Source organism: Peromyscus maniculatus, chromosome 1, assembly GCF_049852395.1.
Source record: "Peromyscus maniculatus bairdii isolate BWxNUB_F1_BW_parent chromosome 1, HU_Pman_BW_mat_3.1, whole genome shotgun sequence".
NCBI classification, from domain to species: domain Eukaryota; kingdom Metazoa; phylum Chordata; class Mammalia; order Rodentia; family Cricetidae; genus Peromyscus; species Peromyscus maniculatus.
This window is the reverse complement of record NC_134852.1, coordinates 113,575,068-113,594,149: the sequence shown is the minus strand read 5'-3', so window position 1 is coordinate 113,594,149 and position 19,082 is coordinate 113,575,068. Positions and strand designations below refer to the sequence as shown.

The 19,082-nt window shown below is 44.7% G+C and overlaps 2 protein-coding genes and 1 long non-coding RNA gene across 9 annotated transcripts in view; 1 reads left to right on the top strand and 2 right to left on the bottom strand.

Annotated features, from left to right (window-relative positions):
- Positions 1-6,208, bottom strand: part of Rrm1 (ribonucleotide reductase catalytic subunit M1) — a 29,118-nt gene extending 22,910 nt beyond the window's left edge. Inside the window, exons 1-4 of the mRNA XM_006993316.4 lie at positions 5,943-6,208; positions 4,843-4,931; positions 1,293-1,470; positions 349-449 (exon numbers count right to left, since the gene is read on the bottom strand). Of these exons, the coding sequence (XP_006993378.1) occupies positions 349-449; positions 1,293-1,470; positions 4,843-4,931; positions 5,943-5,961 (387 nt within the window). The 5' untranslated portion in view covers positions 5,962-6,208. The remainder of the gene's footprint in view (positions 1-348; positions 450-1,292; positions 1,471-4,842; positions 4,932-5,942) is intronic.
- An 88-nt stretch (positions 6,209-6,296) lies between these two features.
- LOC121830844 (uncharacterized) lies at positions 6,297-17,075 on the top strand. Its single transcript, XR_006074111.2, has 3 exons — positions 6,297-6,585; positions 14,000-14,093; positions 15,742-17,075. It is a non-coding gene; the product is annotated as an uncharacterized LOC121830844 (long non-coding RNA).
- Positions 10,995-19,082, bottom strand: part of Stim1 (stromal interaction molecule 1) — a 180,167-nt gene continuing 172,079 nt past the window's right edge. For 4 of the 7 annotated variants that reach the window (XM_006993315.4, XM_076548655.1, XM_042280945.2 and 1 more), the window contains 2 exons: positions 17,394-17,460; positions 10,995-12,889 (listed from right to left, as the gene is read on the bottom strand). In XM_006993315.4, coding sequence (XP_006993377.1) covers positions 12,373-12,889; positions 17,394-17,460 — 584 coding nt within the window. In that variant the 3' untranslated portion in view covers positions 10,995-12,372. Of the gene's footprint in view, positions 12,890-15,113; positions 15,151-17,069; positions 17,461-19,082 lie in introns of all 7 variants that reach the window. The other 3 variants (XM_015986841.3, XM_076548664.1, XM_076548648.1) reach the window with 2 other exon arrangements.

Sequence of the window (19,082 nt, the reverse complement as noted above, 5' to 3'; positions counted from 1 at the left end):
TATACACAGAACAGCTCCAGATAAATATCTTTTAAAAAATGCTTAAATGAGGTTGCTTCTGCTAAAGAAAACCAGAATCTAGAGCAGGAGAATTAGTTTTTATCAATGTCTTTTGTAGTGTTTAAATGTTCTTGAATGTATTGTTTTGTTTGTTTTCAAGACAGCATTTCTCTGTGTAGCTTTGACTGTCCTAGAACTTGCTCTGTAGAACAGGCTGGCCTTTAACTCAGAGATTCGCCTGCCTCTGCCTGAATGCTGGGATTAAAGGAGTACATCACCAGCGCCCAGCCTTAAATGCATTATTAAAATAAATAAATAAATTTCTACCAGAAAAAATGTTGTACATACATCCTTATTGGCCATAACAATATCCAGCGTTGAACTGGCCACCATGGGAGAATGTCTGCCGTTGTGTGGATTTATGTAATTGTAGAGATCCTCCATCACATCTGAGAAAAGATAAAAAGGAAAGTCAAAACCACCTAATGGCTATTTTAAAACAGTGGCTCTCAATCCTTGTTTTTTTTAACACCAACCCACTTTGGTGCCTAGCAGAGAAAATACTCAACAAATATACTTCTGTTGAGTACCCACAGAATAATACATTATATATATAAAAGAAAGTCTTTCAAAGAAATGAATATAAGCCCTTATAGCTTAACAGCAATTCCCAAGCGGCTCTGATACACAGCTAAAAAGGGGGTAGGAGGAAGGAAATGAAGAAATTACAGTCACTTCTTGTCATTTTTTTTTTTTGTTCTTTCAGAACAAAAACTTAGATCAGCAAGATGACTCAGCAGGTAAAGGTATTTGCCACCAAACCTGATGATGACCTGAGGTCTATCCCAGGAAGTGACCCCCATAAGTTGTCCCTTGACCTTCATATGCATACTGCGGTACACATTTGTACACACACACACACACAAAATAGGCAAACATAATTAAAAATTAAAAAGAACAGAAACTCGAGCCAGAATGATGACATATACGTATAATCCCAGAACTTAGGGAATAGAGACAAGAGAGGGAATTAGGAGTTCAAGGCTGGCTTTGGTTACAAACTGAGTTTGCAGGCATCCTGGGTTACATGAGACCCTGTCTCAACATTCACCACAGACACACATAATTTCATACAGTAGGTCAGCTACACGGAGAAGCAGGAAGTTCTAGTTCCCACTCTACACTGAACTGTATACTGTTTTTTAAAATAATCTTTGAAACTTATGTAATTATTATTCCTACAACTTTATGACAATATTAAATTCTTTCTAATGTCGTTACTCCAGACATACCACTGAACACTTTCTTTGTTTCTTTGTGCAAGTTAGAGACAGCAATCCTTGCTGCTAAGATGGCATAGTCAGGATGCTTCGTAGTCAAGGTTGCCGCTGTCTCTGCAGCCAGAGTATCCAGTTCCACTGTGGTGACCCCACTGTACAGGCCTTGGATTACTTTCATGGTGATCTGAGCCTACAAAATAAAACCAACAGTTATTTCGGCTTTTTCCAAGAAACAATAGCCTCCTTGAAAAAGTAGTGAAGTACTGTGGGATGTTCTGTATGTTTAATGTGTTTCTCTGATTGGTTAATAAATAAAACACTGATGGGCCAGTAGCCAGGCAGAAAGTATAGGTGGGACAAGCAGAGAGGAGAATTCTGGGAAGTGGAAGGCTGAGGCAGAGAGACACTGCCAGCCGCCATGAGAAGATGTTAAGATACTGGTAAGCCACAAGCCACATGGCAACTTATAGATTAATAGAAACAGCTAACTAGAAGCCTGCCATGGCCATACAGTTTGTAAGCAATATAAGTCTTTGTGTGTTTACTTGGTTGGGTCTGAGTGGCTGCAGGACTGACGGGTGAGAGAGATTTGTCCTGACTGTGAGCCAGGTAGGACTAGAAAAACTTCAGCTACAGTTAAGACAACCAAAGTTATAACATACTCTCCTCATCTGAAAAACATTATTCATCCCAATGTAATAAGAATCCATAAGCCAACAACAAAACTACTGAAAATGTATCCTATACATATAAAATTAGAATTAGTGTCAGGTTTTTTGTTTTTGTTTTGTTTTGTTTTGTTTTGTTTTGTTTTTTTGAGACAGGAGTTTCTCTGTGTAGTTTTGGTGCCTGTCCTGAATGTCTCTCTGTAGACCAGGCTGGCCTCGAACTCACAGAGATTCGCCTGGCTCTGCCTCCCAAGTACTGGGATTAAAAGCGTGCGCCACCACTGGGCGGCTATAAGAATGTTTTAATTGAAATTGATTATAAATATTTTCTTGCACAGTAGTAAGCATAAATGTACAAAGAATAAAGGAAAAAAAAGCAAACACAACAACAAAAAAATCCTACAAGCACAAAGCACACATGATCAGAGGAGACAGCATGAAAAGTCTATGGAGAAAGGTCTCACTGTGACAACTGACTTATTTTTTTGAGGCAGTGTTTCCCTGAGTCTGGAGCTTGACATTCTGATATGCACCTGGGATCTGGCCCTTTCTTCGTGTGCCAAGAGCTGCGGTAACACATACTGCTATACCATACTGGCTTTTCCACATTGGTACGAAGATCCAAACTCAGGGTCTTGTATTTACAAAGCCCATCATACATTTTAAAGAAAAATAAATTCAAAGTTGTGTCTACATATTTACTAAATCTATTAAATAAAACAGCTTAACTAGTAAAGTTGGCCAAAGCATATCTCCTTCAAAGGCAGTATGAGTGAATGTAGGTGGTTACTGTGATTGTATTTATAACACAGCTAAGCTAGTTTGCTTCTAATTGTTTTCTTGACTCAAGAGGTAAGTGTGAAATCCATATAGTTTCTGATGCATGTGGTAAACAATCAGAACTTGGTCTAGCATAAAATCCATGTGCCACATCTAATAGCATCCAGACCTTTTCTTTCTTTTTTTTTTTTTTTGGTTTTTTGAGACAGAGTTTCTCTGTGTAGCTTTGCGCCTTTCCTGGAGCTCACTTGGTAGCCCAGGCTGGCCTCGAACTCACAGAGATCCGCCTGCCTCTGCCTCCCGAGTGCTGGGATTAAAGGCGTGCGCCACCAACGCCGGGCGCATCCAGACCTTTTCAACAGGTTCTGCCCTGGGAAGCTGTAATCCGCTAAGGCATCCCTGCACGTGGACATGTGTTGTTAGATGAGGCAACTGAATATCTAAGAATCAAGGAACTCCACTTGTTTCTTATTGCACTTCCAGTGACTTCAATCAGTCCTCTCCTCTCTCTTTGGACCTGCCTTAGCTACAAAACAAAGAAGATGAAATAGGATGAGGTCTCAGATTCATCCCAATATTAACATTTGACTATTTTAATTAGTATCTGGAAGTCCAAAATGTGTAGACTTATAATAAATATACTTTAAAGTACAAAACTATTTTCTCACTTTCTCACTTGGCTAACTAAACATTTATCAAGTACCTAATTAGATAAATGTCACACTGTGGCTCTAACAAGAATAAGATATATTCACGAGGTTTGAAGGGATGGTTCAGCAGTTAAGAGTGCATACTGGTGACTCACATCTTTAATCCCTGCCCTTGGGCGGCAGGTGGAGCTCTATGAATTCATGGCCAGCCTGGTCTACAAAGAGAGTTTCAGGAAGACCAGGGCTGTTACACAGAGAAATTCTATCTTGGAAGAAAAAAAAAAAAAGAGTGCATACTGCTCTTCCAGAGGATTCAAGTTAGGTTCCCAACACACATCATGGGTGACTCATAATAGCCTATAACTCTAGCTCCACAGGATCCAACAACAACTTTTGGTCCCTTTGGGCACCCACATACATGTAGCAGACACTCACAGAGACATAAAATAATTCTTAAAAAAAAAAAATACTCGGCCGGGCGGTGGTGACACACACCTTTAATCCCAGCACTCGGGAGGCAGAGCCAGGCGGATCTCTGTGAGTTCGAGGCCAGCCTGGACTACCAAGTGAGTTCCAGGAAAAGGCGCAAAGCTACAGAGAAACCCAGTCTCGAAAAACAAAAAAAAAAAAAAAAAAAAAAAAATTCATGAACTCACAGTTGCAGTGGTTATCTGCACAAGATTTCTGCAAGATTGGGCCCATCAGTATTTCATCATTGAGTGGAGGATGGACTCATAGGGCCCTACCCTTTGCTGTCCAGTTAATGGTTGCTGGAGGAGTCAAATTCCTCAGGGATGCAATCACTGGTAAGTTGCCCTTGCTCAATCAGGTAAATTAAGTCCAGATTCCTGCTCATACAAGCAGCCCTAAGTAAATGAAGACCAGGACAAAGACAGACACATGTTCACACACAAAAACACACAGACCAGGACACAGACAGACACATATTCACACACAAAAACACACAGACAGACACATATTCACACACAAACACACAGAGTACTAGAAGGACTTATGGAGAAGAGATCTGGTGAGAAGGAGATAAGAGGACACTGGGGAAAAGATGATAAAAATGTATTTAATATATGTATGTATAAATGTATATACATAAATACATATGTATAAAATTGTTAGAGAATCTTAAAAGAATAAGATACACCCCACTCTTAATTCTAGATGCAGATACATAACCAATTTCCATACTGTGTGGCTAAAACTCCGAGGAACACAGGAAGCAGAACAGGATAAATTCAATGCCTCAACAGTGGTCAGATCAACTGCTCTTTGTTCACATTCAGAGCTCCCTGAAAAGTGATAACTCGAAGGACACCTCAAAGTCAAGAAAAGTTTCAGGCAATAAATTCACATTTAACACTTAAGTATAGTTAAGTGAAGGTCTAGAGATAAGAGACACACAAAATCACAGGAAGCAAAGAATCCATGAGACATACTACATTTACTTACAGGATCAACAAAGTCCATATTGAGTCCATAACAGAGTTTCTGGATTCGCGATGTAATTTTGTCAAACATAACTCGCTCTTGGCGGCCATCTGAAGAATCAAACCACAGTGTGCAGTAGCAGTTATTACACTGGCATTATCAAATATTCAAGTGTAATTAACTTTTGAAATTGACCAAAAAGAAATGTTCACTAAGAGATTGTCTTTGGGGGTCTGTGGAGACGGTTCTGTGGTTAATCTTACTAGTTTGGTTGGATTTAGGAGGCGGAAGCAGGTCTTTGTAAATTCAAGGCCCGCCTGGTCTACATAGCAATCTCTAGGCCAATGATATATAGTGCAACCCTGTCTCAAGAAACAAACCAACATTAAAAAAGAAAGAAAGAAAGAAAAAAACTCTCCCCAAAAAATTCAGGGGCAGAGAGATACCACACTCCCACCTCACAAAAGACCAGGAAACTGGCAGGTGACCCTGTGGTGTCCAAAGTTTTTTCTTTCCTTATTTCCTCCTGTGCCCTGTCATCAACTTTGTGAGTTTTGGGGGGGTTTGTTTTGGTTTGTTTGTGTGTTTGTTTGTTTTCGAGACAGGGTTTCTCTGTGTAGTTTTGGTGCCTGTCCTGGATCTCGTTTTGTAGCCCAGGCTGGCCTCGAACTCACAGAAATCCGCCTGGCTCTGCCTCCAGAGGGCTAGGATTACAGGCGTGCGCCACCAATGCCGGGCTTTTTCCCCCCCTTAAGAAATTAAAAAAGACACAGAACTGTTATCAGCTATGAGTCAACTCTAGCCTCAACGATTACTAGCTGAAGGGCTTTTGCGTCAGTCTCTGAAACCTCTTCTGTAAAATGGGGCCAAAAGCCACCTCGGAAGGTGCTCGGCAACAATCCGTTCCGGGAGGAACTCTGCAATGGCGCACCACCACAAAGGCACTTAAGGTTAGAAAGATGGAGGCAGACTGAGCACAGACGCGGGCCCAGCTGACTGACGGGGCGGGAAGCGGCGGCGAGAAGAGCGGGAAAGCCGGAGGGCGGGCTGGCGTGAGTAACCGCTGGGGACTCAGCGCCCGGGCTTCCCTCTCCCTCTCCTCAGCCCCACGGACTCCTCACCTCGCTTGATGACATGCATCGCCGCTGGTGGCTGAAATGCGCTGGTGGCTGAGGTGCCGCGGGGTTCGAGAGCAATTTGCAGCTCCGAAGCGCTGAAAGGACGGCGCCGACGGTCGAATCTGAGGTCTGGAGCAGGCGCCGCTCGCCGAAATGACTGAAAACGCGCGACCGACTGCACTTTCCTCACCAGAAGGGAGGATCATCGAAAATCCGAACTCCTTCCCGTTCCCGCCACCCGTGACGCACAAAGCAGCGCGACGGAATGCGAATGACGTCCTTGACGCTACCAGTGCCCGGAGTTGAATGGGCCGAAAACGAGTAGGCGAAAGTCAGCAAGCCCGTCCCTCGGCCGCCATATTGGGTGTGGGCAGAGTCCCGGAGACTGCGGCTCTCTCTACCATATTGGGTGAAGGCGGACCTGGCGGGAACCGAGTTCTCCTGCCGCCATGTTGGGTGTGGGCAAAGGGAATCTCCGCCCCCAAGTATTTTTCGTTTCATAACCCAGAACCTTTTTTTTTTTTTTAAATTCTGGCAACCCCAAGATTTCGGTCTGGTTGGCGCCAAAGCCTACGCCCCGCAGACCAGAGGCAGCTAAGAGGCCGGGGACTGCACTCCTGAATTGAAGAATCAGGCTAGGCCGCAGGTATTTGGATTTTAGCCTTACAGAAATAGGAGTTCTGCGAAATTTTTAAGCAGGGAGATCCATTTGCTTCTACTGTTTTGTGGATGGTGGTAGAGATTAGGATCAGCACTAAGGTAGTTGTCACCAGATGGTATTAATGACTGAACACGTTAAGGGAAAACAGACATGCAGAAAGCAAGACACAGAACATTCAGTCCCGAGGGATGTCACCATCAAATCCCTCCCCTCGGGACTCAGGAAACCCGCAGAAGAGAAGCCACAAAGAATGTAAGAGCCAGAGGGGATGGAGGACACCAAGGAAACAAAGCACTGGAAATCAAATGATCAAAGCTCATGTGAACTTAGAGACTATGGCAGAATGCACAGGGCCTGCGCAGGTCTGCACCAGGTCCTCTGCATATGCATTATGGCTTCCAGTTTAGTGTTTTTATGGGATTCCTGAGTGTGCAAACAAGTGGATCTCTGACTCTTGTGCTTTTCTCTTGTGATCTTTTCCTTCTGTTGGTTTTGTTCGGTACTGATGTGTTAGTTTTATCTTATTATACTTAACAAATTAATAATAAAGTAAATTATTATTTTCCCTTAGAAGCTTATTTTCTAGTGAGAGACAGAAAGGGGGGATCCAGATGGGAAGGAACTGGGAGGAGTAGAGGGAGGGGAAACTATAATCAGGATATATTATGTGAGAAAAAAATCTATATTCACTGGACCGTCGCGGTACATGTCTTTAATCCCAGCACTCAGAAGCCAGGGGCAGGCGGATCTCTGTGAGTTTGAGGCCAGCCTGGTCCACAGAGTGAGTTCCAGAACAGGCTCCAAAGCTACGAAGAGAAACCCTGTCTCAAAAAAAACAACAACAGCAAAAAAATCTATATTCAATAAAAGGGGAAAAAGAAAAAGGTGAAAAAAAAATAAAAGAATAATGACGATCCCATTTTTATACTTATACAAGGAAGGTATAAAAACTAATCGGGGCCACACAAACTGTCTTCTGTAAAATAATGTATGTGACATTCTTCTGCTAAAACCTTTCACTTGTTTCTTGTACCCTCCAGAACTTGTCCATCTCCACCCACAGCTCACACTGCATAGGAAGTCCTACTTGAAGCTAGAAGACCAGGGTGGTCAGGGGAAAATATGATGTATGTACACAAGAAAGGAATTAGGACATTAGGAAATGTGTCATTTTCTAGAAAATGGAACTGGAGATCATCATGATAAGCCAAGTCCCTAAAGACAAATGTCGTATGTTTTCTCCCATGTGGAATCCAGACCTAAACAGCAACAACCAAAAAAAAAAAAAAAAAAAAAAAAAAAACCTCCACCAAGCCCAGGAGTGGTGATGCATGCCTTTAATCCCAGCAGAGACAGGTGGATCTCTGAGTTAGAGGCCAGCCTGATCTACAAGGCGAGTTCCAGGACAGCCAGAGCTACACAGTGAAACTCTCTCTCTCTCAAAAAAAAAAAAAAATCCACCAAACTTGAGCCAGCCGCCAGAACTCTAGATTGGTACCTAACCCATTCAGAGAGGCTTCCTACAGCAGCTGATAGGACAGATGCAGAGACCCACAGCCAAACATTAGGCAGAGGGAGAAACCAGATTGGAGCTGTCCATCAGGTCCATCGGGTCCTCAGAGCTTGGATAACCCTACAGAAAAGGGAAAGAATTGTAGGAGCCATAGGGGTCCCGGACATCAGAACATGGTCCACAGAATCAACTAAGCAGGGCTCATAGGGGCTCACAGAGACCGAAGTGACAATCACAGAGCCTGCATGGGTCTGCTCTAGGTGATATAGAGATATGTATGTTATGGTTGTTAGCTTGTTTTTGTGGGATGCCTAACAGTAGGAGTGGAGTGTGTCTCTGACTCGTTAGCCTGCCCTTAGGACCCTTTTCCTTCTACTGGGTTGCATAGCGCACTCTTGATATGAGGGTTTGTGGCAAGTCTTACCTTACATGTTATGCCGTGTTTGGCTGATATGCCTGGGAGGCCTACTTTTCTGAAGGGAAATGGAGGAGTGGTTGGGGGAAGAGGGGAGAAGAGGGAAAGGGAAAAGTGTCGAGAAAGGGAACTGAGGTCAGGATGTATTGTATGAGAGACAGACAGACAGATAGGTAGATAATTTTTTAGGAAACTTGAAGCAGGGGCATTATTTGGAAAGAGGAAAAGTGTTAACAGGGTAAAGGTTTCTCCATTTTGTCTCAGCTGAAGCCATCTTTGGTTTCTACCCTGTGGCGATTTGAAAGAAAATGGTTCCCCAAAGGGAGGGGCACTATTAGGAGGTGTGGGCTTGTTGGAGAATGTTACTTGGGGAGGGAATGGGCTTTGAGTTCTCTTTTACTCATATTTCCCTCAGTGTGACTGTCAGTTGACTTCCTGTTACTGCAAGATGTAGGGCTCTTGGCTACTCTAGCACCACATCTGCCTGCAAGCCGCCGTGCGCCCTGTCCCAATGATAATGGACCGAACCTCTGAAACTCTGAGAGAGACACCCCAATTAACTGTTTTCTTTATAAGAGTTGCCAGGGTCATGGTGTCTCTTCACAGCAATAAAAACCCAAACTAAAACATACTCCTTGCCCTGAACAGTCCCATGGGAAAGCACTCAACCCTGTTCTCAAACTCATGGTCCTAAACGCCCAGGCTAACTGCATGTTCCTGGCTCTTGTTAAACTGTTTGCTGGCTTCCCCCTGCAACTGCCAGCCAGAATGTAGTTTTTCTGTTCTTTGTCTTTAAAAACTCCCTGTACTATGCATTTGAGGCTGCTCTGAGAGAAGTGGTTCTCTCCAGGCAGTCACCAACTGGCTAAACACAGACTCTCATTTGGAACTTTGGTGGCCTGAGTGGTTTCTGGGTTTTTACTCCATAACAAAGAGGACACCAATGTGGCAGTGATCCCATACTTGAGAATTGTCTGGAGCCCTGGCAAAATTCTAAAGAGAGACCCCCTCCATACTAAGAGAACTGCTGAGAACTGAGACAATGCAGGCCATCTAAAGCTAGTGACCTCCTCACACTCCCAGAAAAGGTATATTAAACTGTCTCACAGCGAGCTACATACCTTCTTGCCTTGGCTCATAGTTTTCTATAAACTGTAAAAGACGACCAGCATGTTAGAGAAAAGGTTGGAGTTATTTTTTCTCCCTGGTGGCAAAACTATAAATAAATCCATTTTCCATTACTCATTTGTTTCCTAATTTCTTCTGAAATGAGGAGAAACTAAGATGATAGGTTTATGGACCTAAGAATGGATGAGGTTGAGAGGAGGAAGTGAATAATATCCAAGTACTTGCTAGACATGCATGAAGATGCTAATATGAAACTCATATATTTTACTCAATGAATATATGCTTTAAAAAAAAAAAGATAGGGCCATTGAGGCGGTAGTAAGACATTTGCCACCAGGCCTGACAATTGGAATCCAAGCCCCAGGGCCCATATGGTAGAAGGAGAGAACCAACTACCACAAGTTGTCCTCTGACATCCACACACAGGCATATGATTAATAAGTGTACTCCCCCCCCCCTTTAAGATGGCTCAGAAATAGAATTGTTAAATCGGTAGAGTGGCATATACCTGTAATCCTAGGATTTGAGAGGTAGAAGCAGGAGGATTAGGGATTCAAGGCCAGATTCATCTACATGGCAAGTTTAAGGCCAGCCTGGGATACATAAGACCCTGTCCAAAAATTTTTTTAAAAAAGAAAAAAAATAAGACTGAGATTTAATCAATAAAACTGAATCCCAAGTATTGTGTAAGACAAGATTATACTAAAAAATCTTCACCTGAAACTCAAATTTACCTAGGTATCCTATATCCTATATTCTATTAGGTATCTCAGCCAGAGAGTTTCTGGGTATGTGCACTGGAGTTTCATTCACCCCTGGCAAATGAAGAATAGTCTCTTTATCCCTTTTATGTTTTTTAAAATACTTATTCATTTAGGCTGGGCATGGATGCCTTTATCCTGGGAAAGCAGAGACAGGCAGATCTCTGAGTTTGAGGACAGCCTGGTCTACAGAGCAAGTTCCAGGACAGCCTGGGCTACTCAGAGAAACCCTGTCTCAGGAGGGAAAGAAAATGTATTTCTTGTGCCCCTCCCTGTGCATACAAACCACAGTTCATGTGTGGAAATTAGAGGACAAGACTTTCAGATCTGGTTCTGTCCCTCCACCCTGTGGGTCTCGGAGATGGAACTCAAGTCTGTAAGGCTTACTGCAGTGCCGACCCACCGAGCTGCCTCATCAGCCCCTTGTTGTCTCACCAGCGCCCCCCCCCCCCCCCGTCTCACCAGTCCCCCCGTCCCCCCCCCCCCCCCCCGCCTCACCAGCCCCCCGCCTCACCAGCCCCGTCATCCTTTCTGTAAGCCACCGAGAACACAATCAGAGAGTCACAGCCAGCAGAGGTTAAAATCTCCTACATGCTTTATTGGACTTCAAAGAATCTTATGAAATAACACAGAAAAACCCATGTGAGGGTGTCCAGGGGGCTACAAGGCAGTCTATAGCCTAGCACCCGCCTAAGACCAGCCCCAGTTGCACCCAACCCAGGCCCAGATTAGGATCTCAGGGTAAAGGCATGACAGAATGGGGCAGAGGGAAAATACCTTTACAGCCATAGCAAAACCAGGTACAGGAGAGAGTTGTCTGGAAGATGGGAGGCGTGGGGAGAGAAGTGGTCACACACTGCAGCCTTCACATCCATACCATCTCCCTTCACCACCCCTTCCCCAACAGCTGTGTCCATTTGAGTCTCTGGCCCGGGCTATGCAGTAACATGAAAATGGAGTCTGACAAGGGAGGATGCTGTGCAGGCACTTGGGAAATTCAGGAGATTTATTGATTTTTGCTTTATTATTTTTTACTTTAAAACCGTTTGTCTTTTGGTTCAAATACAACATCCTTGCCCAGGGCTCCACAAGAGCCCTGTGTCATGACTGTGGCTCCCATAGCCAGGGGAGCTGGTTGTCCTGAGCCCCAGCAGTACTGATGCTTGAGGAGCGTCAGGGCAGCACCTCTTAAGAGATACACTCCTGCAATAGAGGGGAGCAGAGGTAAGAGGAAGGCAGGAGTGGGCAGGGCAAGAGAGAGATGGCAAGTGCCTTACAGCCCACAGCTTTGGCATCTACTCATCTTCCAACTAAGAGACGTCTCCCCCATCAATACAAGCCTGGTCTCTCCTCGACTCTGGTGACTTGTTCCCTGGGAGTTGCTTCACTCCCTGAATGGAGCCCTGGAGATCCAAATGAGCTCCAGGATGAGGTTCCCTCCAGCCCACCATACTTCCACAGAACAAACCCCAGAGGTTAGGACCCTGGCCTAGTCTAGGGCAGCAGACTTATGAGTAGGATGAATAGATCTGAGGTACAGGTGTCGGAAGTTACTCCTCCCATCTTCCCCACAGCTGCTAGGAAAGTTGGGGACTAATGGGGGAGAGGAGCCTGAAAGCAGGAGACAGAAACAAAACCAAACCTCAAAACTGGGACAGCAGAGATGGTGGAGCTGGGAACTGAGGGGACAGCACTAAGACATGCACTGGAGTGGAGAGGGTGTGACAGCAGCCATGGTTGGAAGGAAGGATTTCAGGGCAGGCCGGCCATGGTGGTCAGTTAATAAATAATGATGAAGGACCGAGAATGAGTGGGGCAGGTATGTACAGTGCCCAGGCCCCTGGGCCAGCCCCTCCATGCCCCACTCTAGGGGCCAGATATCTCAAAGAAAGGAAGGGGGGAGGCAGAAGACCCAGGGAAGGACAGGCTGTCTCCACACTGCCACCCTATCCTGCCTACTTCTTAAGAGGCTTCTTAAAAATTTTGAGGGGAAACTTCTTCCTGCCTGGGCTAGAGTCTGTCTCCTCACCAATAGAACCATTATCCTCCTCAGCCACAGCCTTCTTCCCTGCCAAGTGGGGAATCCGTGTGTTTCGGCTACCCTGCAGGGCTCGGTTGTCCCCAACTGGTGATGGTGTGTCTGGGTCTGGGGAACTGGGGCTAAGAGAATGGGAAGAATCCAAAAGTGGGGAGCCACCAGGTGGGCCTGAAGGGTTCAGCTCCATCAGGCTGTGGGCCTTGTCTAGGCCATGGTTCAGCGCCAGCAATGCCTTCTTGGCCAGAGCAGGGCTGTCGGGCAGTTTCTCCACCAGAGATCCCGGATGGACCCCCTCAATCAGCCGATGGCTGCCATTGGAAGGCATGGCATTGAGAGCCTCATCTGCAGCACGGCCCATCTGAGGAGGCTTGGGAGCCACACGCTGGCGGTCACTCATGTGGAGGGAGGACTCCGAATCGGAATGGGTCAAATCCCTGAAAGATATAGGACAGAAGGGAAAAAGGAATATAGAATATAGGGAAATGCAAAAAGGGGGAGAAGAAAGAGAGGAAAAGTAGGATTATAGAGAGGGAAAGTGGGTAGAAACAGGAGAAAGGGAACAATGATGAAACGAGACAAACAAAAAGAAACAAAAACAAATGTTATTATATACCATCATCATCAGGCAAACAGTTTTACAATGGCTGGGACCCTTCCCTGATGAATACCAAGGTGCTACACTGATAGAAACCATAGGTTCAAATTCCATAGGCATCCTCTTAAATAATCCGCCTTCCCATAGCTGGTAAAGTTCCCTAGGACTCAACCCTAAGCTACTATCGAAGCTGCATGTTGCTCTGAATTACCATTTTCCATGCCTTCCTCCCCCACTTAATTCCATCACACCTGGGATACATGCAGTCTGGGCCAGGCTCCAAAGAACAGGACACATGCAGTCAGCACACCTGACCAAGGCTGGGGAGGAGAAGTTAGAACAGCCTTGCAAACAATCCCTCTTCCTACCCTCTCACAGGATTTATAGGAGGTCATGGAGAAGTTCTGCAGAGTTCAAATCAAAGCAGGAAGTGTGGGGTTTGTTTCAGAGCTCTGCTGACAGGGAGAACGTAGAGAGGCATAGGAAGATAGAACATTGGCCTTTAAAGGTACAGGGGTTGAAAAGAGCTCACTCCCTTCTGTGTGATCTTAGATAAATCATCTATCTTTGCTGAGCCTCAATTTTTGCCCAGTGAAGATGATATCAAACTAATTATCTCACAAGACTGTTGGGAGGAACAAAAATGTTAACAAAGCACTTGGAAACTGCAACGTACTGTAGAAATAAAGGCAATGAAGCCAGCCAAACTGCAAGGCCAATATGGGACCGCTCATAAGAGGCTTTCTTTGCAGGTCTGAATTATGGGACCATGCCATTACACACTGGACATATACACAGATTCTAGTTCAAGGACTAGAAACCCTTTAAGGGCTTAGCTGAGCCCAGGAAGGCCATGAGCAAATCCCCGATGCCACTGCTCCTGCCTCTACAACAAAGGGGTGAATATTAAGACACCCTGTTAATCTTGAATTCTCCTTCACTTTCCTAGAGGCCTGAGAGCTCACAACAGAGGCAGAGGAGAAGGCCAAAGGAAAAGTATCAACATATGAGTTAGAAGAGTAGGAGAGGAAACATAGGACCAGGTAAGATGGAAGCCAGGGGTCAAAGGTTAGGAAGGGCATCAGCCTTCTGAAACAGGCAAAAGTAAGGGGGTTGGCTCATAGCTATTGTGGGTTTCTTTCTCAGGGAACAACTAATCGAGCAGCAGTTCCATGGGCCAGTACCTTCCTGTTTGCAGGTGGAAAGGGAACAATACTAGCTCCAGCTCCTCTACTACAAATACTGCTTCTGCCACATAATCTACTGTCTATAAATATTCAGTCTTCTATTTGGCTTTATACATCTGACACTGGTCCTTGCTTCTATCTAAATGTATCTTCACCAAATGCACATTTGTAATCCCAGTACTTAGAAGGCTAAGGCAGGAGAACTATCCCAAATCCAAGGCCAGCCTTCTGTACATACATAGTGAGTTCCAGGATGAACAGTCAGGGCTACATAGGATTGCCATGTTTCAAAAACAAAATAAACTAAACAAAAAGCAGATGTGGTACCACACACCTATACTCCCAGCAACTGGGAAGTAGAGACAGGGGGATCAGGAGTCAAGATTACCCTTAACTACATAGCAAGTTTGAGGCCAGGACTACATCTTACACAATAAAAAAGTGTCCTTGTTTCTCTAAGCACTTAACAGTCCTCCTCATAAACATAAACCACCTAGAAACTATCAAGACATTCTGAGAAGCCACACTAAAAATGGTGGCTCTTTTAAACTGAGGAGATAAGGATCCTAGCAATTTCTATCTTTATAGCACCAAGGAAAAGAGATAAAAAAGCTTGGACCTCCCAGTCTCACTTCTCCTGGCCCACAGTCCTGAACTTGTTTTTAATCCTCATCCTTCTGAGCCTCCCTCATCAATTAAATGCTAAGAATCCCACAGAAAAGTAAGAACCTAGGAGAAAGCCTTAGTAGATATATGAGGGAAAAGGTCCATTAAGGCAAGCTCACCTTCCCTCCCTGAACTTCGGAGACCTTTTAGGCCAGAGTTATCCCTCCCCAAAGGCTAGGCTGCCTTGGACTCCCATCCCAAGCTACTAACCTTACTAGAGAGCCTGTTTGCCTTTAGAGATGATCCTCTGGTGCATGGTGCAAAAGAAAATTAAGCAGTGAACAGGCCAGGTGAATGCAGGTACTACCCACCCTTTCCTCCCCACTGCCCTCTGCTTAGACCTCAGAGCATGAAACTATAGCAACCCCTATCTTCCCCAACCCATTCCAGTCCTCTCCATAAGTATGGGGAGGAACAGTCTCTCTTCCCAAACTTCCAGATGAAAATGAGGATGAGAGTGAAAATGGGCAGCTCTGCTGAGCAATAATCCTGGAAAGGGCAGCTCCTTTGTGGAGGCAAAAGGAACAGCCCTCAAGGATAACTGTCCAAAGGTTCGTGAAGCAGAGATGGAGAGCTGGGCAGCCACAGTGAGGCCGGACCAAAAGAAATCAACAGAGTAAGCAGGCTGCAGCTTGGCAACCAGGAGTGGACTACAGTCACAATTTCAGGGATGAGATGAACTTCCAAAGAGGAGTCCTTTCTTAGAGTCCCCTAAGCTTGTCCCATTCAAGGTCAAGGCTACTACCTTTGACCTAGGCCTAACATTTTTGACATATTAGCAGGGAAAGTCAATGAGCTGCCAGACCAGGCTGAGGAGAAACTTTCAACTCTTTTCTAGGTCACTTACTGATACCTTGCAGAAGAACAAGTGTCCTGAATGAAAAGTCAAGTTCTAGTCTATGCTCTGTCCTAATAATCTCTGCAGCCTGGGGAAAACTGCCCTTTCAGAGCCTTAACTTCCTACTCTAACAAGTAAGTATTTGAGTACCTGCTTAACTTTTCTTGCCCCAAATTTTCAAATCTGTATTCCTTCTCCTGTAGTGTAATTCCATGAAGGTTGTGTTCATTTTCTTAGTCAAGCTAGAAACCTAGATTCTTCTTTCTGTATCTCTAGCCAGTTACAAGTGAATCATCTTCCCATGCCAAGATCTCAGTACTTCCCCAATCAGTATGCTGCAATGCTTCAAAACTCCTTCGTCCTCTCTTTCCTTCCTACATACAGGCCACTACAATGTTATCTCTACAATGGAAAGACTTTAATTTTTATTTGATTACACATATTTGTTTTGTGTATGTGTGCACATGCACACACACATCGCAAAGATGTGGAGGTCAGAGGGCAACTTCCAGGGGTTGGTTCTTTCCTTCTACCATATGGATTTTGGGGTTCAAAGTTAGGTCATCAGGCTTAGCAGCAAACACTTGTAATTACCCACTGAGTCCTCCAAAATGGAAGTATAGCTAATTCACTTTCACTTAGAAACCGTTTTATGGCGTTCCATTTCTGAAAAGATAAAAGGCCTTTCTGAACTTTTTATCCTCCTGACCTCATCTACCACTCCTCTCCAACATATCTGCAATACCTTCATTACCAATCTATACCATGTTCTTACGGCTCCATTCCTCTGCACATGCCATTTCCTCAAGCTAGAATGCTATTTCCTTTCTCTCTGCACAGGGCTTCACCACAAATGTCATCTCTTTTGTGAAGCATTCCACCTAGATACACACTGTTAGTCATTCCTCCTTCCTCAGTACCCCAGAGCACTTATAAAAATCAGTTCATAATTTCTTTGTGCGCCTTTCCCAGATAAGACTGTAAGTAATGATTACTGGGATTGCATCTTATCACGTTCAGGAGTACCTGACACAGAGAACATTTGTTTAAGGAGTAAAGGAAATGAGATAACTGATCTGAAAGTGCATAATTTAAACAAGTGTTATAGGATTATGAGGGAAGAGGACCTTTACTCATTTTCAGAGTCAGAAAACCCCAAACAGCAAAGGGAAGACCGGTGTAGGAAATTAAGCTGACCTTAATAAGGAATCGAAGAACTGAGAAAGGAAAGGACAAGGGGGATCCCCATCACACCTCCCAGAGGTCAACAAGCAGCAGGCAGCAGGCAGAGGCCAAGAGAAAGCAGTAGGAAGAGAGATAGCTGATACCCCAAGCTCTCTGAGTGCCCAGCCATCACAGCGGTGCTGTCAGAAGGGCTTGGGTCAGGGTAGGGATCCATCTGGAGGAAATAGGAAGTGCTGTGGTGATAATACACAGGGTGAACATGGACGGTGTTGATGGTGGTGGTGGTGGTAGTGGAGGTGGTGGTGGCGATGGTGGTAGTGGAAGAGGAGCAGGAAGAAGAAGCAGAGGCAGATGGAGGGCTGGTTCCGTGGCCTTCAGAACTGAAAGACTGTCCAGATGAAAGGCTACGCATTCGCCGCAGAGACACCCGACTTGTCAAGAAGTGGCCAGCCTCGCCCTCTACCAACCTCTGAGATCCCAGGCCATGCTGTGGCTCCGTCAGGCGCTGTCGAACACTGCTCTGCAGGCTGGGGGCTGCAAGGAGAGTGAAGAGAGTATAAGACTTGGCCAACCCAGGTTGGATGCAGGTACCCATAAAGATATGCCTGCTGGATACCTCTCTGGACCTTTGATACCCAATCTAGGGAGAAGGACACCACCTCCCAGAAACCTCCCCCTATGGGACCTGAAAGGATGGGGTATTGTAGACGAGGTGCCCGGGTCAGTTTTAGTGGCAACTCCAGTGGAAGGAGACCTAAGGCCAATTCAGGGAAGTAGCAAGGCAGTTAGTTAGTGGGAGGACACAGGCAGGGCAGTCCAGGATAGGGACGCGGAGCAAGGTCCGGGAGAGCAGCAAGAACCAGCCTTTCCATTTTAGCCAACTTCAGGGGTCATCCACAACACAGATAAGGACTTACGTACAAACACGTTCATTGGATCATTATTAATAGTTGTATGGATGTATACATAAAGGTGAGATGATGAAAAATGAGAATACATCTATTTGCTGGGAGACAGCAGAGATATTAAAAGTGATGCTTATAAAAAAGATTTTATGAACATGGAAGATACTTAAAATGCTCTGGAGCTGGGGGTGGTAGGACATAACTGTAATCTCAGCACTTAACAGATCAAGGCAGGAGGATTATGAATTAGAAGCCAACAGACTATAAAGTAAGCTAAAGGTTGGCTGGGCTGTATAATGAGACCCTGTTCCAGAAAACAAAAACAAAACAAAACAAAACAAACATCAAAAACTTTCAAGGGACAAAGAACGATAAAAAATTTTTGTGAAATTGTCTTGAACTTTAGAACACAAAACACTAGAGCTTGAACCCAAGCCTTTCCTTCTAGCTGTGACCCTAAGCCACTTTACAGTCTCAATTTAAGCCGTATTTGTAAAATCCTGTGGGGTTGTTCTGAGACTTTCAAGTAACATCTCCAAAATACCTATACAGGTCATTGTACTCAATAAATATTTTAGCCACTTCTCAAAAATTCACAAGAGGAGGATGAAGAGGTGTCTATTAACAGTATGTTCTGCTCTTGAAGAGGATTCGAGTTCGGTTCCCAGCACCCACTTTGAGCAACTCACAACTGCCTGTAACTCCAGCATCAGGGATCCAAATTGCCCTTCTGGCCCCCATGGGTACTGCACTCATGTGCACAAATCCAAACTCAAGATACACAAATATTTACATAATTTCAAATAAAAATAAAATCTTCTCTTAAATTGACAAAAAAAAATGCAAGAAAAAGTATTCAGCTATGGTGAGACAATGAATGCCTTTTTTTGTTTTTGTTTTTGGAGACAGGGTTTCTCTTTGTAGCCCTGGCTATCCCAGAACTCACCATGTAGACCAGGCTAGCCTCAAATTCAAAGATCTGCCTGCCTCTGCTTCCTGAGTGCTAGGATTAAAGGCGTGCACCACTACACCTGGCATCAGTGCTACTATTCACATATTTTTTTTTTAACTTTCCAAATTTCCTCTAATACATACATAAATGACAATGACCTAGACCCGGGATCAGTGCTGCAAACCAGGCTCTTGTAGGATAATTATCACCCTAACCTGGGTACCAGGTAACCTAGGGATGTGTCAGAGCATATCTTTGGGTTCAATCCCAACTCCAACTTAAAAAAAAAAGTACTTATT